The sequence below is a fragment of the Dermochelys coriacea genome, chromosome 12 (assembly GCF_009764565.3).
Source record: "Dermochelys coriacea isolate rDerCor1 chromosome 12, rDerCor1.pri.v4, whole genome shotgun sequence".
Classification (NCBI taxonomy): Eukaryota; Metazoa; Chordata; order Testudines; family Dermochelyidae; genus Dermochelys; species Dermochelys coriacea.
In genome coordinates this window covers 36,073,583-36,092,666 of record NC_050079.1, presented here as the reverse complement: position 1 = coordinate 36,092,666, position 19,084 = coordinate 36,073,583, and the positions used below count along the sequence as shown (strand labels likewise).

At 44.2% G+C, this 19,084-nt stretch overlaps 1 protein-coding gene and 1 long non-coding RNA gene across 2 annotated transcripts in view; one reads left to right on the top strand and one right to left on the bottom strand.

The window, feature by feature from the left end:
• LOC119841041 (hepatocyte nuclear factor 4-beta-like) overlaps window positions 1–19,084 on the bottom strand; it is a 43,572-nt gene that overhangs the window by 10,905 nt on the left and 13,583 nt on the right. Inside the window, exon 4 of the mRNA XM_043494718.1 lies at window positions 2,969–3,075. Coding sequence (XP_043350653.1) covers window positions 2,969–3,075 — 107 coding nt within the window. The remainder of the gene's footprint in view (window positions 1–2,968; window positions 3,076–19,084) is intronic.
• On the top strand, window positions 1,592–5,024 carry LOC122456229. The gene is made up of 2 exons (XR_006274988.1): window positions 1,592–2,527; window positions 3,033–5,024. It is a non-coding gene; the product is annotated as an uncharacterized LOC122456229 (long non-coding RNA).

The following is a 19,084-nucleotide window of genomic DNA, read 5'->3' as shown; positions in this document are numbered from 1 at the left end:
TCCAGCAGTTAACAAGAGTATCTGAGGAACGGTGGGGGTGGGGAGAAATAACATGGGGAAATAGTTTTACTTTGTGTAATGACTCATCCATTCCCAGTCTCTATTCAAGCCTAAGTTAATTGTATCCAGTTTGCAAATTAATTCCAATTCAGCAGTCTCTCGCTGGAGTCTGTTTTTGAAGTTTTTTTGCTGAAGGATAGCCACTCTTAGGTCTGTAATCGAGTGACCAGAGAGATTGAAGTGTTCTCCAACTGGTTTTTGAATGTTATAATTCTTGACGTCTGATTTGTGTCCATTCATTCTTTTACATAGAGACTGTCCAGTTTGACCAATGTACATGGCAGAGGGGCATTGCTGGCACATGATGACATATATCACATTGGTAGATGCGCAGGTGAACGAGCCTCTGATAGTGTGGCTGATGTGATTAGGCCCTATGATGGTGTCCCCTGAATACAGATTGCCAAGCTCTACGATATAACCGCATTTGCTCCAACCCCTCACACAGAGACAAACACCTACAAGATCTCTATCATGCATTCCTACAACTACAATACCCACCTGCTGAAGTGAAGAAACAGATTGACAGAGCCAGAAGAGTACCCAGAAGTCACCTACTACAGGACAGGCCCAACAAAGATAATAACAGAACGCCACTAGCCATCACCTTCAGCCCCCAACTAAAACTTCTCCAACGCATGATCAAGGATCTACAACCTATCCTGAGGGACGACCCATCACTCTCACAGATCTTGGGAGACAGGCCAGTCCTTGCTTACAGACAGCCCCCCAGTCTGAAGCAAATACTCACCAGCAACCACACACCACACAACAGAACCACTAACCCAGGAACCTATCCTTGCAACAAAGCCTGTTGCCAACTCTGTCCACATATCTATTCAGGGGATACCATCATAGGGCCTAATCACATCAGCCACACTATCAGAGGCTCGTTCACCTGCGCATCTACCAATGTGATATATGCCATCATGTGCCAGCAATGCCCCTCTGCCATGTACATTGGTCAAACTGGACAGTCTCTATGTAAAAGAATGAATGGACACAAATCAGACGTCAAGAATTATAACATTCAAAAACCAGTTGGAGAACACTTCAATCTCTCTGGTCACTCGATTACAGACCTAAGAGTGGCTATACTTCAACAAAAAAGCTTCAAAAACAGACTCCAACGAGAGACTGCTGAGTTGGAATTAATTTGCAAACTGGATACAATTAATTTAGGCTTGAATAGAGACTGGGAATGGATGAGTCATTACACAAAGTAAAACTATTTCCCCATGTTATTTCTCCCCACCCCCACCCCCCACTGTTCCTCAGATATTCTTGTTAACTTCTGGAAATAGCCTACCTTGCCTGTCACCATGAACGTTTTTCCTCCTCCCCCCCCCCCCCTGCTGGTGATGGCTCATCTTAAGTGATCACTCTCCTTACAATGTGTATGATAAACCCATTGTTTCATGTTCTCTGTGTGTGTACATCAATCTCCCCTCTGTATTTTCCACCAAATGCATCCGATGAAGTGAGCTGTAGCTCACAAAAGCTTATGCTCTAATAAATTTGTCAGTCTCTAAGGCGCCACAGGTACTCCTTTTCTTATTGTCAGTGTGTTTTACATCCGACTCGTTGGATTTGACAAAGGGATTTTCTTTCTTTTGATCAAAAGCACAGGATCTGAGCGCCCTGCCAATTATTTAATATGGCAGACCCAAAGAAGCGGCTCAGTCAGCTCACCCAGTCTCCCAAGCAGCAGCTTGTTATAAAATACAAACAACCCCATGCATCAATCTCCCTATCTCTTTTCAAAGATCAGTGATGACAAATGGGCCCAGCAGTGTTAACTAAGGACTTATTCAGGCCTCACAAACCAGGGTGTGAATCTACAATGTGTCAGCCTGCCACCCTGTAATGTTTCTTGTGGGTACTGCTGCAGCGTACTAAATATTCCATGGTGCCCTTTGATGAGTACGTTACCACACTTCAGATTGATGCCCGGGCCCTAACGTCGCCTGTAGACAAGCCCTGAAAGGCGATGCTTTCAAATGTATGTTGCGAATGCAGCAGTTCTTGAAGAAGGGAAAACATTTTTATATGTAAAGAAAATCCGCACCATATGTCTGGAAGAAAAGGACCATTTGTATTGGCAATTAAAAGGATGCCCTTATTCATTGTTTTTTTAAAGCAAACTATACCTTGGAGCATGTGGTAATTGAAGAGGAAGATGATAGGACCATTGGGTTTAAATCCCATTTTATTAGCTCTTTGCTCTTCTACAATTGTTACCCTAATAATAATGCTCTGACATTTGCATATCTTGCATTTATACTGAGGGAGCCTAGTTCCTAACAAGTTATATATTGTACCTACAGCAATTTCTTCATGCATCATTGAAATGCAGCCACCTCTGGGGTGAAACACAGCAAATCAAGTGGACGGCAAGGCAATGCAGCAATTTAGGATAAGAAGCAAAGACGACTACTGTATCCTGCTGGACTGCCGGGGGGAATTGGTAGGTAGAATGTAATTGGTCAGACCTGTATCCAGGACATAGATGCTAGAGTCCAGATCCTCAAAGCAATTTAGGCTTCCTGATTTCAACGGCAGTTAGGAGCTTAAGTACCTTTGTGGATCTGACCCTAGTTGCCCAACTCTTGCAATAGTTGCTATGGGACCTTCAATGTCAATGGTTGCCAGGAATTCAGTTTTGTGTCTCATCTGAAATATGGCACCTTCAGTAGCACAACACCCCCTATAAGGATGCTTGGGCACTGGTTCAGCAATGACCCAGAGAACAAGAGAGAATCATTAATACTGCTTCCTGTTGTAATTAGTTGTTCCATCTAAGTGCCATCCAAGGACTGAGTAGACTCATCCCTGCTTAGTTGGACAAGTTCACAGATGAAGTGGCCATAAACCCCCTTCTAATGATGATTAACAGTGTAGTTCATACCTGCTGTGCCATAGCCTCAGCCTGGGTCAGCACAGTGATTGACAGGGATCCATTGTCTTCATAGCTACTCCTGCGAATGCTAATCCTGTCCCGTTCATTCTGCACAGCTTCAAAGAGAGAAAGAAGGACAGTCATGCGATGAGCTAGAGATTGCCTTTCCCTGTCATCACCGATCACAGCTATTTACTATCATCAAGAATGCTACAATTTGCTAGTCGTTTTATGACTCCATAAAATACATATTATGCAAACTGTCAACAATTTAAGTAGAGAGACACGGTGGGTGAGCAAATAACTTTTATCGGACCATTCTCTCGCCGACAAACGGTTTTACATCACTCACCTTGTCTCTCTAATATCCTGGGATCAACATGGGTACCACAACACTGCATACAGCAATTTAAATAGTTATTTTAATGTTAGTAACAATTTTATGAGTATGTTGCATAGGGGAAAAATTATTACTGGCCACAATGGCTTCTCTAATGAGTGTTCCAGCATGTCCTACCTGTGGGAGAGCACATGTGTAACATGCCCTTCAGTTTCAGGGCCTACTTCTGCTACTAAATCCACATGAACAGACGCTTGCACCCACATGGAGTAGTTCCAGTGGTATTTATTATTTGTATTATGGTAGAACCTAGAGTCTCCCACTGAGAGCAGAGACCCATTGAGTTAGGTGCCGTATAGACCCACAGTAAGAGACAGCCTCTGCTGTGAAGAGCTCTCATCTAAATAAATGCTAGAAAATAGTCAAGGGAAAATAGGGGTATAGAGAGATGACCCTGATCTCCCTGATTCCCCAAGATGACCCTGCAGGTCAGTGGAAGAGCCAGGAATAGAACCTGGTGTGCCCGGGTCCCCTTGTCTCCAAATTATCCCCAAAGTGTTTCACAAAGTCAACCGTTCGTCCTCTCACCAGCAAAAGCTGGTCCAATACAAGATATTGCCTCTCCCACCTTGTCTCCTTCAAACTGGAACAGAAGTGGGTGGGGAGAAAAGATGAGGCTGAGCGTTGACGACATGAAGAAATACAGGCAGGCGGGTCCAGATGCCAAGGGCTGCAGAAGAGGTGGCTCATGAAGTAAGAGTGGCAAGCAAGAATAAGAGAGGATGGTGCAAGATGAGTAGAGCAAGCTGGCAAGGGTGCAGAGAGAGAGATTAAGAGCCTCATCCAAAGTCTGAAGAAGTCCATGGGAATCTGTTCATTGATTTCAATGGTCTGTAGATCAGGCTCTAAGCCCATGAGATTTGATGCAGCAACACCCTGGAACATTTGAAAACCTGGGAAGAGACTTCTGAATGGGACCCTGACATGAATAGGAAGTTGTTTGAGGTTTGCATGATGTGGTCCCATGTCTCAGTGGCTTGTGTCCCCATCACGCTATTGCCGCACTCACACCACTGGGAGAAATGTTGTGTGATGTGCCTATGGAGGGTTACTTTATTTCTATCCTGTTCTATACACAGTCTTATCCACTCTCATCACCATAGTATCTGAGTTCCTTCCAGCAGCGCATTAAGAAACGTGGCTATCTCTCTGCCATGTGTTTGTTTTTTGCATCCTCTCCCCAGAGTGAGATGTGTGTGCAGTGAAGTGTCTTGTTTTGGTAGGTGGTTTGTTGTTGTTATTACATAGATGTGGTGCTCTGTGTTTGGTAGAGAAGGCAAGGTCAAAGAGGTGTGCCTTGCACATGGAACAGAAAGCCGTGAAGTCTGTGATGGTCCTTAAAGGGTAAGAACTTGGCCATGTTCCTCTAGTTGCACATGTGACATTGGAACATCCAGTCTGGGCCTCTGCATCAGGAGAACGCAGCAACAATTGTATTGTATTTCCCGGTACTGAGACTTGGTCTCCAGGATGATTTCCCAGTGATGGGGTTGGGATGGAAGAAGAGCAGCAACCATTGCTATGATCACTGCATTAAAGAAACCCCCAGATTCTGGAACCCTCCCCATAAAAGGCCAGCAGACTTGTTCATGATGCTGATCATTCCTTAGAAGAAATCACTCCTAATCAATGGGCTATCTACCAGAAGAGGAAGCTGGTGCATAACTAAGGAAGTCAATAAAGAAAAGATTTATTTCAAATCAAAGTGTCCCATTAATAACAGCAACATAATTCCCCTTTGGAAACATTCTTCCCTTCATACACAAGGGGAAACAATTCCCAGGTCATAAATTGTCAGACATTCAGCAACTTGTTCAGATACTTGCGAAAGTTTCTCAGTTGAGAAAGTATCACACTGTCTGCCAGGATTTTCTTTCTAGACAGACAGACAAATCCGCTCTCACCCGCTGGATAAAATTGCACTGACTTTTCAGCTCTGGGCCCTACCACTCAGTGTGCTGCAAAAGAAAATGAATGGACTGATACCTGGCTTTACAATCAAAAGCAGTAAGAAAATCACAACTGGCCTTGGATTCTTTGGTTTGTAGAGTGTTCTGATAGCCTGGATGCCTCACAGCTTTGGGTCCCCACTGTTTAATAGTGATCAAGCACCAACCCTCTAATGGGAAATGCTCCTGCCTTCAATGACAGCAACCAAACACCACAGAGGAATCCTGTTTATAATGCCGAGCACCATACTCTGCTCACACAGAGAAACCCAAGTGCTTGCTTGCTTGGCTGACATTTTGTCATCCCAGGTGAGTGCTCGAACTACTGGGCTAGAGTCAGTATCTTTTGCTCTGGCCTAGTGAATATTTAATTATTTATGCAAAGAGAAATAACTCCAACGGGAGAGCATGAGAAAGTCTGAGGCTATAGCGCGATGGGTAGGGTGCGCCTCTAGAACATGGGAAACCTGAGTTCAAGTCTCTGCAGATGAGACATTTGTGTTTAGATCTTCCACCCATCAAGGGAGTTGTCTCTTCTGGGGGGGGGGGTCTCATGTTTTTTCTTGAAAAATTTCAAACAGGCTTGGTTCATTCCAATGAAGAAGGAAATCAAATTCTGAAACGTCAACATTTTTCACGTAATGGAATTTTTCCGGCCAGCCCTAGATCCAGTTGAAAATTGCCGTTCTTCTTTTCAAAACGGAATGTTACCCTCTCGCAGTTGGTTCAGAAGGAAATTTTAGCTCATTTGCCGAACCGGGGGGGAACTACTTTGAAATAAATTTGCAAATACATTTTTTCCCACTGTTCAACCAGACTTAGCAACCTTGACCCTTTAACTTTGTTAAGCAGGTTGGGATACAATTTGTTTGCAGTATGCTCTGCAAATTAAAATGCTCTAACTGTATGGGAGTTGACTATTGACTAAAAGCCCAGCCAATGGAAAAAAAAATCTCCCCTTTCTTTGCACACAGAAACTAGCTGTGAGAAAGCTCTGTTCTTCTCTGAGCACAGAACACAGGCAAAATAATAACAGAGTAACAAGTGGCTTTGCTGAGAATTACAGCTCCCTTTAATTTTGGCATCACTTTAGCCTGCTGAACTCTGTTCACACACTATGGACTCACTGCAGCAAAGAATGATCACTGCAATAAGCGTACGCGAGGAAGGATCTTGAACAAAGACTCAACAGTATCCTCACAGTTCATACATTTTGGCGACGTACAGCTCAGAAATTCAATCCATGGCTTCCTAAAGCTCAGGAAGCAGCAAGGTTTAGCACGTAATGATAGTACAGTACATCTCTACCTACTCCTACGTATGTGTCTGAAATCAAAACTCCCTTTGGTTACATACCGGGGTGACTCAGATGGGCAGACTAGATTTAACTCTAGCAAGGAAGGGTTCTGCTGCAGTTCTTAATGTGATATATTAACCCACTTGGATATTGCAAGTTTCTATTGCATAATTATATGTCGTAAACTCCCTGGGACAAGGACAAACTGGGACAAGCTCTTTTTTTGTCATATGTATGGACAGTGGCTAGCACAATAGGAATGGTCTTTAGGACTCCCAGGAGTTGCTGCAATGCAAATATTAAATCATAATATTATACCCAGCCATGTTCTCCTAATCATCCCTTTAACCATCAATTTGAAAGATACCAGTATTCTAAGGATTAGCTGGCTGGCACTTGAATAAAAAAAGCAGAACCCATGAAGATGTTTCAATAGCCTGTGGCAAGAGTTGTGCTTTCCTATTTATCTTATTTGCTTCATCCTCATCGCCGTCTTTTTTGGCATTTCAAAAGGTTTTGCTTACAAGCCACTCATGTCCTTAAAATACCAGACCGTTTAGGAGCAGCTAGCTGTGGACTAAGATGCTGACAGACTGGTAATGAGTGACAAGCCTTTGCCATGTATTTAGGTGCCTAACTCCCATTGGCACCTTTGAGGCTCTGGGCCATAGTGACCAAAAGTCACCCTCCGTCCGGCAGCCTGAGTAAAATGAGTGTGAGGGTTTCTTCCTTTTAGGCCGAAAAACGACTGGCGCTCTTATGGGGGTCTCAAGGAAGAGACCGAAGACGAGGGCTGGCCTTTGGGGTGGGCCGTATGGGCCCCTGCCCAGGGCGGCCTGCCCAAGGGGGCACCGTGCGCAGGGTTTGGATTCCCACCGGACCTGCTGCCGAGAGGCCAGCTGGGCTGACGGAGGCGGCCGGGCAGGCAGGCGAGCAGCAGCGTGGGGGGGAACGGGAGAGACGACCAGCCTCGGAGCCCGGAGCAGGGGGCGCCCCTCTTCTGCTCCACACGTGCAGCCGCCGCTGGTCCTGTGTCCCCTCACCCTGCCTTCTTCCTGGAGTTGCCTCTGGCCTGGGAGCGTCCTCCTGTCCGCTCTGTGGCGGGCGAGAGCTGATGGCGGGGTGTCCCCCTCCCCTGTGTACCCGATTTCTACTAAGCTGGAGTGATGGGACGTGAGGAATCTGTGCCTGCTGCTGCCTCTCTCTGCTGCTGGCAGCTGCTTGTGTCTGAACAAGCCTAGTTCAGGCTCCTGACCCCGAGGGCTTTCTTAAAGAGACAGCGCGCGCACTCACTCACTCAGGCACACACACACTGCCCTCAACTCCACACACTGGTTCCTTCACAGGGCCCCAACACACACACCAGGGCTCCCTGCATCAAGGTCACTTCCCCACCTGGGCTGTGCTGAGGCCTCAGGAGCTGATGCTCTCCTGCCTGCAGGGAAAGTGACCTAGATGCAGGAAGTCCTGACGTCGCTCCTTGCTCCCCCCCCTCACAGCCCCCTAGGGCTGCGGGGGGCAGAGGAGCAGCACTTCAGTGGGGGGAGCGAGCAGCAATGCCAGCTGCTTTGTGCATCCAGGTCAGGTTCCCCATGTGGGTGCAGAAAGGGGATGCAAGGGTTAGGGGCAAAGGGGGCACAGTGCAGGGGTTAGGAGCTCAGGAGGGAGGTGCAGGATGAAGGAGTGAAGGGGGCACAGTACAGGGGCTAGGGGCACAGGAGGGGACAGGTATTGGGATGAAGGGGGCACAGTACAGGGGTTAGGGGCTCAGGAGGGGGCAGGTGAGGTGTTGGGTACAGGAGGGGGGCAGAGTTTGGGAGTGAAGGGGGCATAGGGATTAGGGGTGCAGGAGAGGGAGCAGGCATTGGGGCGAAGGGGACACAGTGCAGGAGCTGGGGGGGAAGGCAGGTTGGGGCGCCTTGTGAGCCCATGGGGGCCAGGGGCAATGGGGGGGTGCCATGCCCATGGGGGTCAGGGGCACCAAAATGCACGTTCACCCAGGGTGCCATTTTCCCGAAGGCCGGCCCTGCCAAAGACTGAATAGATATGGAGACCGAACTCCCTTGGAGGTGGCGAAAGTACTCTGGTGTAGAGGAAGGGCAGGCTGCCCATGATGTACCTGGGCTATAGAGAAGTCTTTAGGCTCCAGGACACATTTCACTGACAGTAAATTCATGTTAAGGAAAATATTATACTATGAAAAGAAACCATATCTCCCTCCACGCCCTCCTCGATGTGGAAGAAAGCTGCTGTTACTGGTAGTTTTCCAGCCTTGTCACAAGCCTGGAGATTCCAGAACTCTCACCAATTTCTTACTGCCAAGTGGAAGCTGGGTGTGTCTTGAAGGCCTTGCATCAGGGCTTAAATTCAGCTGGAGCCGGCTGGAGCAGAGCTCTGGTAAATATCAAACCCGTGGGAGCCCTGGCATGTCCCATGGGGCTAAAGTCCCAAATCCCATTGCACCCCATGGGGCTAAAGCCCCGAGGCTCCAGGAGATACTGGGGGAGAATTTAAGCCCTGCCTTGAATCATTTGCCATGACAGAGAGAAGATGGGGCACTAAGCAGGACTCTCAATAGCACCACCTGCCTGCCCTCCTGACCCAACTAGATTAAGAGCCAAGAAGATGAAAGGGCCCAACCAGTGACAGGATAAATATCTTCTGTTATCTACCCTCTTCAGAAATACAGTATTTGGCCCCAGAGAAATTGAATTTGCTGTGTAAGTCTTCCCTCTTTTGGGGGGCAGGGGATAACAGAGTACACTGCATGATTCCTATACAAAAGTGTCACCAGAATATTGTGTAATGCTTAGGTACCGTGTGTACACATCCCTTCTAAGACCTGGGATCCACAGTAACACGGAGCGCATCTTATCTTTTTTTTTAAAAATGATAATGCCTATTTCTTAGGTGGGGCTTTTCATCAGTCAATCTTTAATGCATTTATCCTCACAAACCCCTTAGGAGGGAAGGAAACTTTATTATCCCCATTGTACAGATGAGGGACTGAGGCACAGAGGGGATAAGTATCCCAAGGTTACACAGGACATCCATGGGAGAGCAGAGGATTGGGCCCAAGTCCCTCACATCCTAAGTGAGCAGCCAACCACTGGACCATCCTTTCCCCTTAAAAGACTCCAGTAGTCTACCACAGGGGGTTGACGCCATTCCTGTACAACCCTGGGCTGTTCTTATCTAAAGGCAAATGTGAGAAGATCAGATGCTTCAGAGCATGGCTTTCATATGCTCTACTTGTTATTTGCAGGGTGGTAGCACCTAGGAACCTCGGTCTCAGACAAGGCGTGCATTGTGCTAGGTGCTGTACAAACACAGAGCAGCAAGATAGTCTCTACCCAGAGACCTTACAATCAAAGTAGTCAGTAAAATCTATTCTGCACTCGTCATGTGCAAGTCAGCAGAGCAAGCAGTGTTTAGGGCTTGATCTTTCAATAGTGCAGCTTGAATGAAAGCATGGTTGCAGGATCATCCCCTTAATTTACCACCCATGGATGCTAGTAGCTCTAATTGTATTGCAGCTGTAGGATACCTACACTTGGGTATATGCTAAATGTTATTGCCCCTTCACTGGTGTATCAGGAAAAATCATCACTGATTGCTGCATGCAGAAGAAATCTCACCAACCACCATCTTAGAAAGCCAGTCATGAAATCAACTAGAAACAAGCTTTGCAGAATTTTACACTACAATCGGTAAGGAACTTTTTGCAGCAATCAAATCTGGGGCTTGATTCTGGAAATCCGAATGTAGCCCTGTTGTGTTGAATGGGCCTTCTCATGTGAATAATGATTACGTGTGTGAGGAGAGTTGGAGGAATTTTATAGAGGTCCCATAAAGCTAAATAAACCCATGAATAGTCCCATAATGATCAGCTCCCTTTAAAAGAACTGAATTGTTCCTTGTTTATTTCACACAAGTTTCTAATATAGCTTTTATGGCACATATTTCAGTACTTCCTGCACACATTGATAAGGTCTATCTTTTAATGTAAGTAGATGGTACAGAATAACTTTCTCAAGGTGATTTTGGTGTTATCACTAAAAGTACCTAAAGAAGCTGTGGCATAACACATCTAACATAGTTAATATTTTACATACTATGAAATCAAGCGATTGCTACATGGTAACTGCATTACAATATTTATTATGCTTGTAAAAATAGGGGAGAGGTCAATCTGAAATACTGCATGTGGCTGTGATGGCTGAAAGGCTGGTATTCCGAAAAATGGATGGCCCCAGCAACCCAAACCATTATGCTTGGAATTTGCATTGGAGTTGGCAAACTTGTACTAAGGGCCAAATCCAGTGCAGTATCCCACAGTCACCTGTAGCCTACTCTTTCCAGGAGAAGTTTGTTCCACAGTTAGGGCAAGACTCAGGTTCTCCAAGACCACAAATGTACTTGCCCCTTGAATAGTTGCTCAAGACACATTTCAAATATTGGCAAAACCTGAAATTGCATCAAATTGTCCTCTCTGGGGTGAGTTCCTAAGTGTTTGCCTCCAGGGCAACTGAATGCGTGATAAGCCAGGGTGAGACTCCACAGCGCACTAGCCTGCTGGGCATGAAGGGTACATTTACATAGCAAAAAAAGGCCCATGGGAGCAAGTCTCAGAGCCCAGGTCAACTGATTGCAGTGTAGACAGTTGGGCTTGGCTTTGAGACCAGGTTATGAAAGCTGGTGAGGGGGAGGGGCTGCAGTCTGAGTCCAAACATCTACACTGTTATTTTTCGCACCATACCACAAGCCAGAGTCCGTTGACCTAGCCTCAGACTTATTGCCACGGGTTTTATTTTGCTGTATTGTCGTACTGGGGGTCACTGTGTGGAGCCTGCTACAGCCCACACAGAGTTCCCTAGTGCGTGTTGACATGCATCTGTAGCAGCATCCACACTGTGACTAAAACATGACAAGCCCATGTGCTGTGGATTCACACCCTGGCTTGCTTTGCACTAAGTCACCGTGTAGTCAAGCCCATAGTCGCAGGACTAGGGCCATGAGGGGATGTTACTGGTCTACATGCACTGAGATTTTTTCAGGTAGCTGTCAGTGCTGCTAGTGTGGAGAAACATCCTTTACTTGTAGGGATCTATGCTTGGCATTATTTGCAGAGGGCAACAGAATACCTGAGGCTCAGAATACCTGTGGCAGGAGATCTGGGTTCCATTTCTAGGTCTGCCACTAATGTGCTGAATAGCCTTTGTCGAGTAGCTTTCCTGGTCATTGAGACACCACCTTTCCACAAAAAAACCTTTTGTCAAAATAACTCTGACCAGCTGTAATCATTTCCCAACCGGTTAGAGGAATGGAAAAAGCATAAGAGCAGAACAGACGTGAAGAGAGACCTCAGCTGAGTCATAGACAGACCTCCTGACCTAAATGGGAAATGCAATTCCCTCAAGGCCCACCATACACTTCCTACCGAGGGGAATTCCACAGCTCAGGCCCAGTGGTTGAACAATGTCTTCCCCAGACTATTCCTCATTAATATAATGACTGACAGCAGACCAACCTGTGCTGACTCTAACAGCTGAGCGGGAATATGGGGCGAGGTCTCTATATTGTGTGTTGTTAGTGTCTGAACCATACTGTCACACTCCAACTGTGAAAGCTTCACTCCCCTGCAGACTTTACTAGCCTCTCTGAAATTATAAAGCCAACCAACCTACAGGTGAAGTGATAGGATGGAATAGACAACTCAAAGAACAAAGGGATAGTGGTGATTGTGTTGCACTGGGCACTGGGCAAAGCTATAGTCTCATTTGGGTTTCCTTCAGCCCAGTACCCATCCAAAAGAGCTCTGCCACCTTTGCTTGCTCCTATCAGAGTCCATCAGTGCACCTAGTGCTGTCTGGAATGGAAGTCACTGCTGCAGACACAGCGGAAAGAGAAGCCAGCCTTCTGATGGCTGCTGCTGCTGGGTGATGAAAGGAAGGATATGCCCAGAACTTTTCAATAATGAGGAGGGAGTGAGGGAACCTTGCCATGGGTCCCTGATTACTACTTAAGTCTTTGTCTCTGAAGAGACAAACAGGGAATCTGTTATAGCTACAACCAACATGTCCTGGCATGTTTGAACTATCCTGACTGTGGAAAGTACAAATCAAACTAAATACCTTCTCCATCTGACACAGAAGAGAGAGCTTAAATCATTAGAGCCAGTCTGGACCTTTCTTCTATCAGGAGCGCATTGAACATGCTGGCCAATCAGAATCCAGGCAGATTGCAAAGCGCTGCACATATTGGGCTCCTGAATAAATAGTGCTGTGTTTGTCATTCATTTAGTGGAATTGCAACAAACAGACCTTATTTCCCAAACCTTTCTGTCCTTGCTACATTGCCACACATGCTAGAACTGGGAACAGAACACATGAGTCATGAGTGTGCACTAAATCCAATAAATAAAAGTTTCAACATTGATTCCACCTCAGCAGCAGCAAACCCATCACTTTCCGTAGATGTTTTGAGCAAAAACTCCTGTTTAATAACCCTCCATCCAAGTTAATTGTTCTATAACAGTCAGCATCCTCATTCAGCTTTGCCATTCTTGGAATGATCTCAATAAGACAACTGGAGGTCCTGAAGCAAGTGCGTGTGTGTGTGCAGACTGACAACTATGAGTTACACAACAATGAATCTGGCAAGGAGATCAGGTGACATCTGGTGAGCACAGAGCTTTCACAATCTTCTGATCCACAGTAGCAAATTGACCCTTCTGTTGCCTGGGCTGAGCAGAAGAGTTTGATTTTTCAAAAGGCCTGAACCCAGCTTCTGATGTTGTAGGTGTGATTTTGCACCTGCAATTAAACAGCAGTATCCATGTAACTGCCTGCTTTATGAGTACAGTGAGGTATAGAAGATGCATGAATGCATTTGTTTGTGTCTGCAATTACTTGCAGGAGCCAAATTATGGCCATAGAATCTGAACTTGTGGTTTCAAAAATCAGGCAGAGAAGATGTGAAAACTACAGCTCAGAACCAAGTTATGAATGTTTTGAACCATTAATCCAAAAAGCCCTGGATACCTGCCTAGCAAAAGAAATTCAAGTGAATAATAATAATACTAATTAATATAATCCTTTCTACTTCTGCACATGCTGTTTATCAGAGGAACCCAAGGAATTTTACAAACATTAATGCTTTCCCTCAAAGGGGTATTGAGGGCTTAAATATTAATTCTATTTACTGATTGGTAAACTGAGTCCCACGAAGTTTAAAGCTGGGATTTTCAGAAAAATTGAAAGGAGTTAGGCCAGTGGTGGGCAACCTGCGGCCCGTCAGGGTAATCCACTCGCGGGCCGCAAGACAGTTTGTTTACATTTCCACAGCCGCCCGCAGCTCCCAGTGGCTGCGGTTCACCGTTCCCAGTCAATGGGAGCTGTGGGAAGTGGCACAGGCACCAGGGTTTGTCACACCCTGGCGCACCATAGATAAGCCGATCTAACACCAGTGCAGATGTGGCTACGTTGATGGAACAATTCTTCCATCAACCTAGCTACTGCCACGCAAGGAGATGGAGTTCCTACAATGACAGAAAAACCCCTTCTATCCATGCAGGAAGCGTCTACGCTACAGCGCTGCAGTGGCACAGCTACAGCTCTGGAGCTATGCTGCTGTTGTGCCCATAGTGTAGACATGCCCTTGGGCTTCTTTGAAAATTCCAGCCTATATAAATTGAAGCAAGGTCACACAGCAAGTCTGTGCCAGGTAGGGTGACCAGACAGCAACTGTGAAAAAACGGGACGGGGGTGGGGGGTAATAGGCACCTTTATAAGAAAAAGTCCCAAAATATGGGACTGTCCCTATAAAAACAGGACATCTGGTCACCCTAGTGCCAGGGCTAAAAACAGCTCCCAGTGTCCTGATTCCTGAGCATTAGATACACTTCCTCCTTTAATGTATAATTTAAAGTGTACAGTGGTAGAAACTTACATGGAAGCATTGTGAAAGAAAGCAGGGATCACAGCTTCGCCTACCCAAAGCTATTAAATCAGGAATGAGAATGAATGAATGAGAGTGAAAATTACTGTAGGGTATATTCATTTGATCTCAACACCTAGTCACATCCCATTCTCCTGTGTCAATTCCACCAGTGACCTAAGAACCCTTTCCCCTTGGACAGCAACCTCAGAGCAATTCTCCACTACCAACATGCAACTAGTGCCCTGAGAACCTCTAAACACACTCCATTCTCCTCCCTGTCACTTTAATCTGAAGCCTGGAAACTTCTAATCACATTCTGTTACCTCCAGTCAATTCTACAAATGACCTAAGAAATATTTAATGCCTTTCAACTAACCAACCTTTTCAACTAACCAATATATCCTACTGCAGTCTCGTAAGCCAGTTCAACCAGTGGCCTGAGAATGTCTGGCCACATTCTAGTCTCCCTCCTCAGTTCCTTGAACATCTGGAAGCAGTAAGGAGAAATGGTTATAGTCCAGTGCTTTTGCTCCACAATTTCAGATGCTGCTTACTCTATGGTCATTAAAATGTGTTATTAAAATGTACTAATATGATACAGGTTTTTAAAATAGTGCTCTGTTGTCAGAGATTCTATAGTAGGATTTTCAGAAGTGCTCAATTTTGGCCTAATTTTGCTCTGTTTGAAGTCAATAAGACTTTTACCATTTACTAATTCTTTAAGCCAAATTCTTTAGTTTGGAGTATACAACTCATTTTCGGCATCTTTCAGATGAGATGTAAAACCAAGGTCAGAAATCCAATGACACTTTTCACAATAACAGATAGCAGCCTTAGGTCCTGGCAAATGCCAGTTTGGATAACAACATCCTGGTTCCCTAAATCCCAAAATGCCAGTTTGTCAAAACCAGATCTGCTTGGGAAATAGGACTGGGTTTGATGAATTTCTCAACTTGCAAAAATGTCAAGAAATACAGTTTTGAAATTTTCAGAATTATTTTTAAAATGTCAAATTCCAGTTTTTGTGGTTTGAAATGACTTTTCAATTAAAAATGTAACCTAATTAGTCCAGAAAAAGTTGAAATCAAACACTTATTACATTTTACAAATAAACAAAAAACATTTTGAAATTACTGTATTGAAACCAAAAATTTCAATTGACCCCAACCAAAGAAAATAGATGTATGTGTTGGTTCATGAATATTTTTGAGATTTTGACTTTTCTGCCTGATTTTAGACAGAATTAGACAGGAAAAATTCTGAACTCAAAAATATTTGCAGGATGGAAAAACCAGTTCCCATGCAGCTCTATTATTGTACTCCAGACCCAACATTCCAGGCTATTGATGAGTTTTGTCAAGATGAAAACTTTTTAGGAACACAACGTTTCCAGGATTGCACCTGAATATATTCAGCGGTAAGTCTGGCAGTGGTGATCATAATCTGTAGTGATGATAATACAGCCTCATAATACCACACCCAAGGCATGTTCTGAGTCTGAATAATAAATATGTCAGATCTCTTCCATGTACTGTTCCATGTACTCTTCCATGTACTGAGAAGACAGTGCTATTGCCACATCCTGGAAAGCCTGGTTGCTATTACAATTAAGCTTGCTAAAATATAGTAATGAATAACGTGCCAAATTCCACAGAGTTGTGTCTAATTGTCTCAGTGTGTTATAGTGATATAGTGGGTGCATGTAACCAAAGGGCAATGCACAAATGTTTCCACTATTACCATAGCTATTGAACAATCAGAAGACAAGATTTTTTCATAAAGCTGAATATTACCTAGAATTATTCAGAGTCAAGAACTGGATTTGAATTTTTGTGCACACCATTGTGCAAGAAAATGTTGTACTCTTTTTGCATTTAGTATGGTGTGCAGTCAGTCAAGAAACTGCTCTAGGTGCATCAAAATATTTCCTACCAGTTTGTAAAAAAGTCACAAAATCAGCAGTGTACTCATAAGTTGAACTTCAAATAATTTGATTATGTGGAACGTAGAGAGAGTCACCAAGCTGCAGTCAATATTAAATGAGTAAGCCAAAGTTTTACAACCATTATTGTAAAATCTATTTTTAAAAATGAAGCTACAAACCAAGTATAGTGCTGATCAACTAGATTTCAATATTTCCAGACAATGAAACATGCCAAGTCTTGTAACCACTCCATCCACTATTTGCTAACATTTAAGTTATGTTCTTGCTGCTTTCTATCACAAAACAATTCCTATGCCAAATTTCAGCACACTCATTTTGCCTAGGGAAGACAGTCAAAAGTTTGGCAAGAGATTTGATCTCAGTGGGTAAAGTCCTGGCTCCCCTGAAGTCAATGGCAAAATGCCCACTGAGATCAGTGAAGCCAGGATTTCACCCAGTGTTCTTAATGTATCGGCATAGATTATTCATCCTCAAGATATCTGATAAAGAACATGATATTTTCCTTCAGCTGCCCAACCAAACAGCCTGAGATTTCACATGTATTCATAGATACTAAGGTCAGAAGGGACCATTCTGATCATCTAGTCTGACCTCCTGCACAATGCAGGCCACAGAATCTCACCCACCCACTCCTACGAAAAACCTGTGTAGGCAGGCAGAGAACCCAGTCACAGTGAGAGTGGAATCAATCAGAGCTAAAAGAGAGCACAATCTAGGTACAGAAGTATCACCAGCAATATCCCATCAAGCAGGTGACAGATGATCAGGTGCTGGAGATACCATAGTAAATAGCCAGGCAGTGTTTTTCATAGTGTAACTCAGGTAAAGTAGCTGTTCAAGGCTTTCAAGCAGCATCCCATCTGAAGCATTTTCCTAATCTTTGACTGCATCTTGGTACAAAGGTCTTTCCTGACAACTGATGCTGCTTAGATACATCATAATACCCCAGTTATCTCTTCACTTGTGAACCAGTTGGAAATGTGTCAAAGTGCATCTGATAATATTTGACAGAACAAGCTGGAGTTAAATGGTCAGTCTCCAAACAGATGCCGAGTATGATAGCAATACTAACGAGGACCTCCATCCTGTTCCAATAAAGCCAATAGCAGTTTCACCATCAATTTCAATGGCAGCATGATCAAGACCTAATTGCTGAGAGAGCTATGAGGGACATGTTGGTGCTGCACATAAACAGGAGCAGTCCTGGACCTATATTAAATAATGCTTTACACTTCTAGATAATACTTAGTCCTCCCATGAGGGCAGGGGACTGGACTAGATGACCTCTCGAGGTCCCTTCTAGTCCTATGATTCTATAACTCTCCTGATTCCAGGTTAATATAGGGCTAGTATCACATTCATAGAGTCTTAGACCACAAGGAACCACCAGCTCATCAGTAAATTAAATCTCAAAACACTCCTCTGAAACAGGCAAGTATTATTATTATGTGTATTAGGGTCAGAAATTTTCTGACAAACCTTTTTGTCAGAAAATGCTGATTAGTTGAAAGCAAAGCTCTTCATGAAACAGTGTCAGGTCTGATGAAACACCAGACTCAAGACACTTTTGGTTAAAATGGTTTCACAATTGTTGAAACATCCCATTTGGACAATCTTGAACCAGAGAGACAAGGTGGGTGAGGTAATATTTTTTACTGAAACAACTTCTATGGGGTGAAAGAGATGAGCTTTCAAGCTGCTCAGAGCTCTTTTCCACTTTGGAGAAAAGTGCTCAGAGTGTCACAGCTAAAGCCAAGATGGAACAGATTGTTTAGCATAAGTAGTTAACACGTATTGCAAGAGACCATTCAAGGTGAAGTGGCCCATTAACACCTCTGCGGTCATAGGACAAAAAAGGGGGATATGAGGGGTACAGATTGGTTTAATAAACCATAAATCCAGTGTCTTTATGAACATGAATTTGAGTGTTTAGCAAAGCTGTGAATTTTAGCTCCCAGGCTCATCTTTGGAAGATGTTGTGCAGGTTTCCTTTTATGATAAGGACAAAGGTCACATACAGGGTGATTGTTTTGGGAAAAGTGTTTGTCCATGGGTGGTCTGATGTGACCCACCTTGTCTCTCTAATATCCTAGAACCAAAACAGCTAAAACAATACAGTCAATAATATTGAACCAGGACATTTCTTTCCCCCGCTCCCCCACCCTTCTTTTTTTATTTTTCTTTCTTTTTTTTTTCTTTTTTTTTTTTGAGTTTCTAAACTTTTTGGAAATTAATCTTAAAACATTTTAAAGGAAAAACGTTGAAATCAAAATGAAATGTTTTAAAATAATTATCAAAATGAAACATTTTGATTGACCCCAAATGAATTTTTTTTTTTCAGATTTTTGGTTCATGAACATTTTCAAGATTTTGATTCTTTATCCTGATGTGAAAATTTTTGAAATGTCAGTAACTCTCTTGGGATAGGAAAACTGTTTCCCACCCAGCCTTAAAGAGAGCCACACTGTGGTAGATGCAGAGGAAGAGAACCTCTGCCCTGAGGAGCCTTTAGTCTTGATAGATAAGTCAAAAGGTAGGATGGGAAATAGAGGCTCAGGCGTGGAAATGCCTTGCCCAAAGTCACACAGTGGTA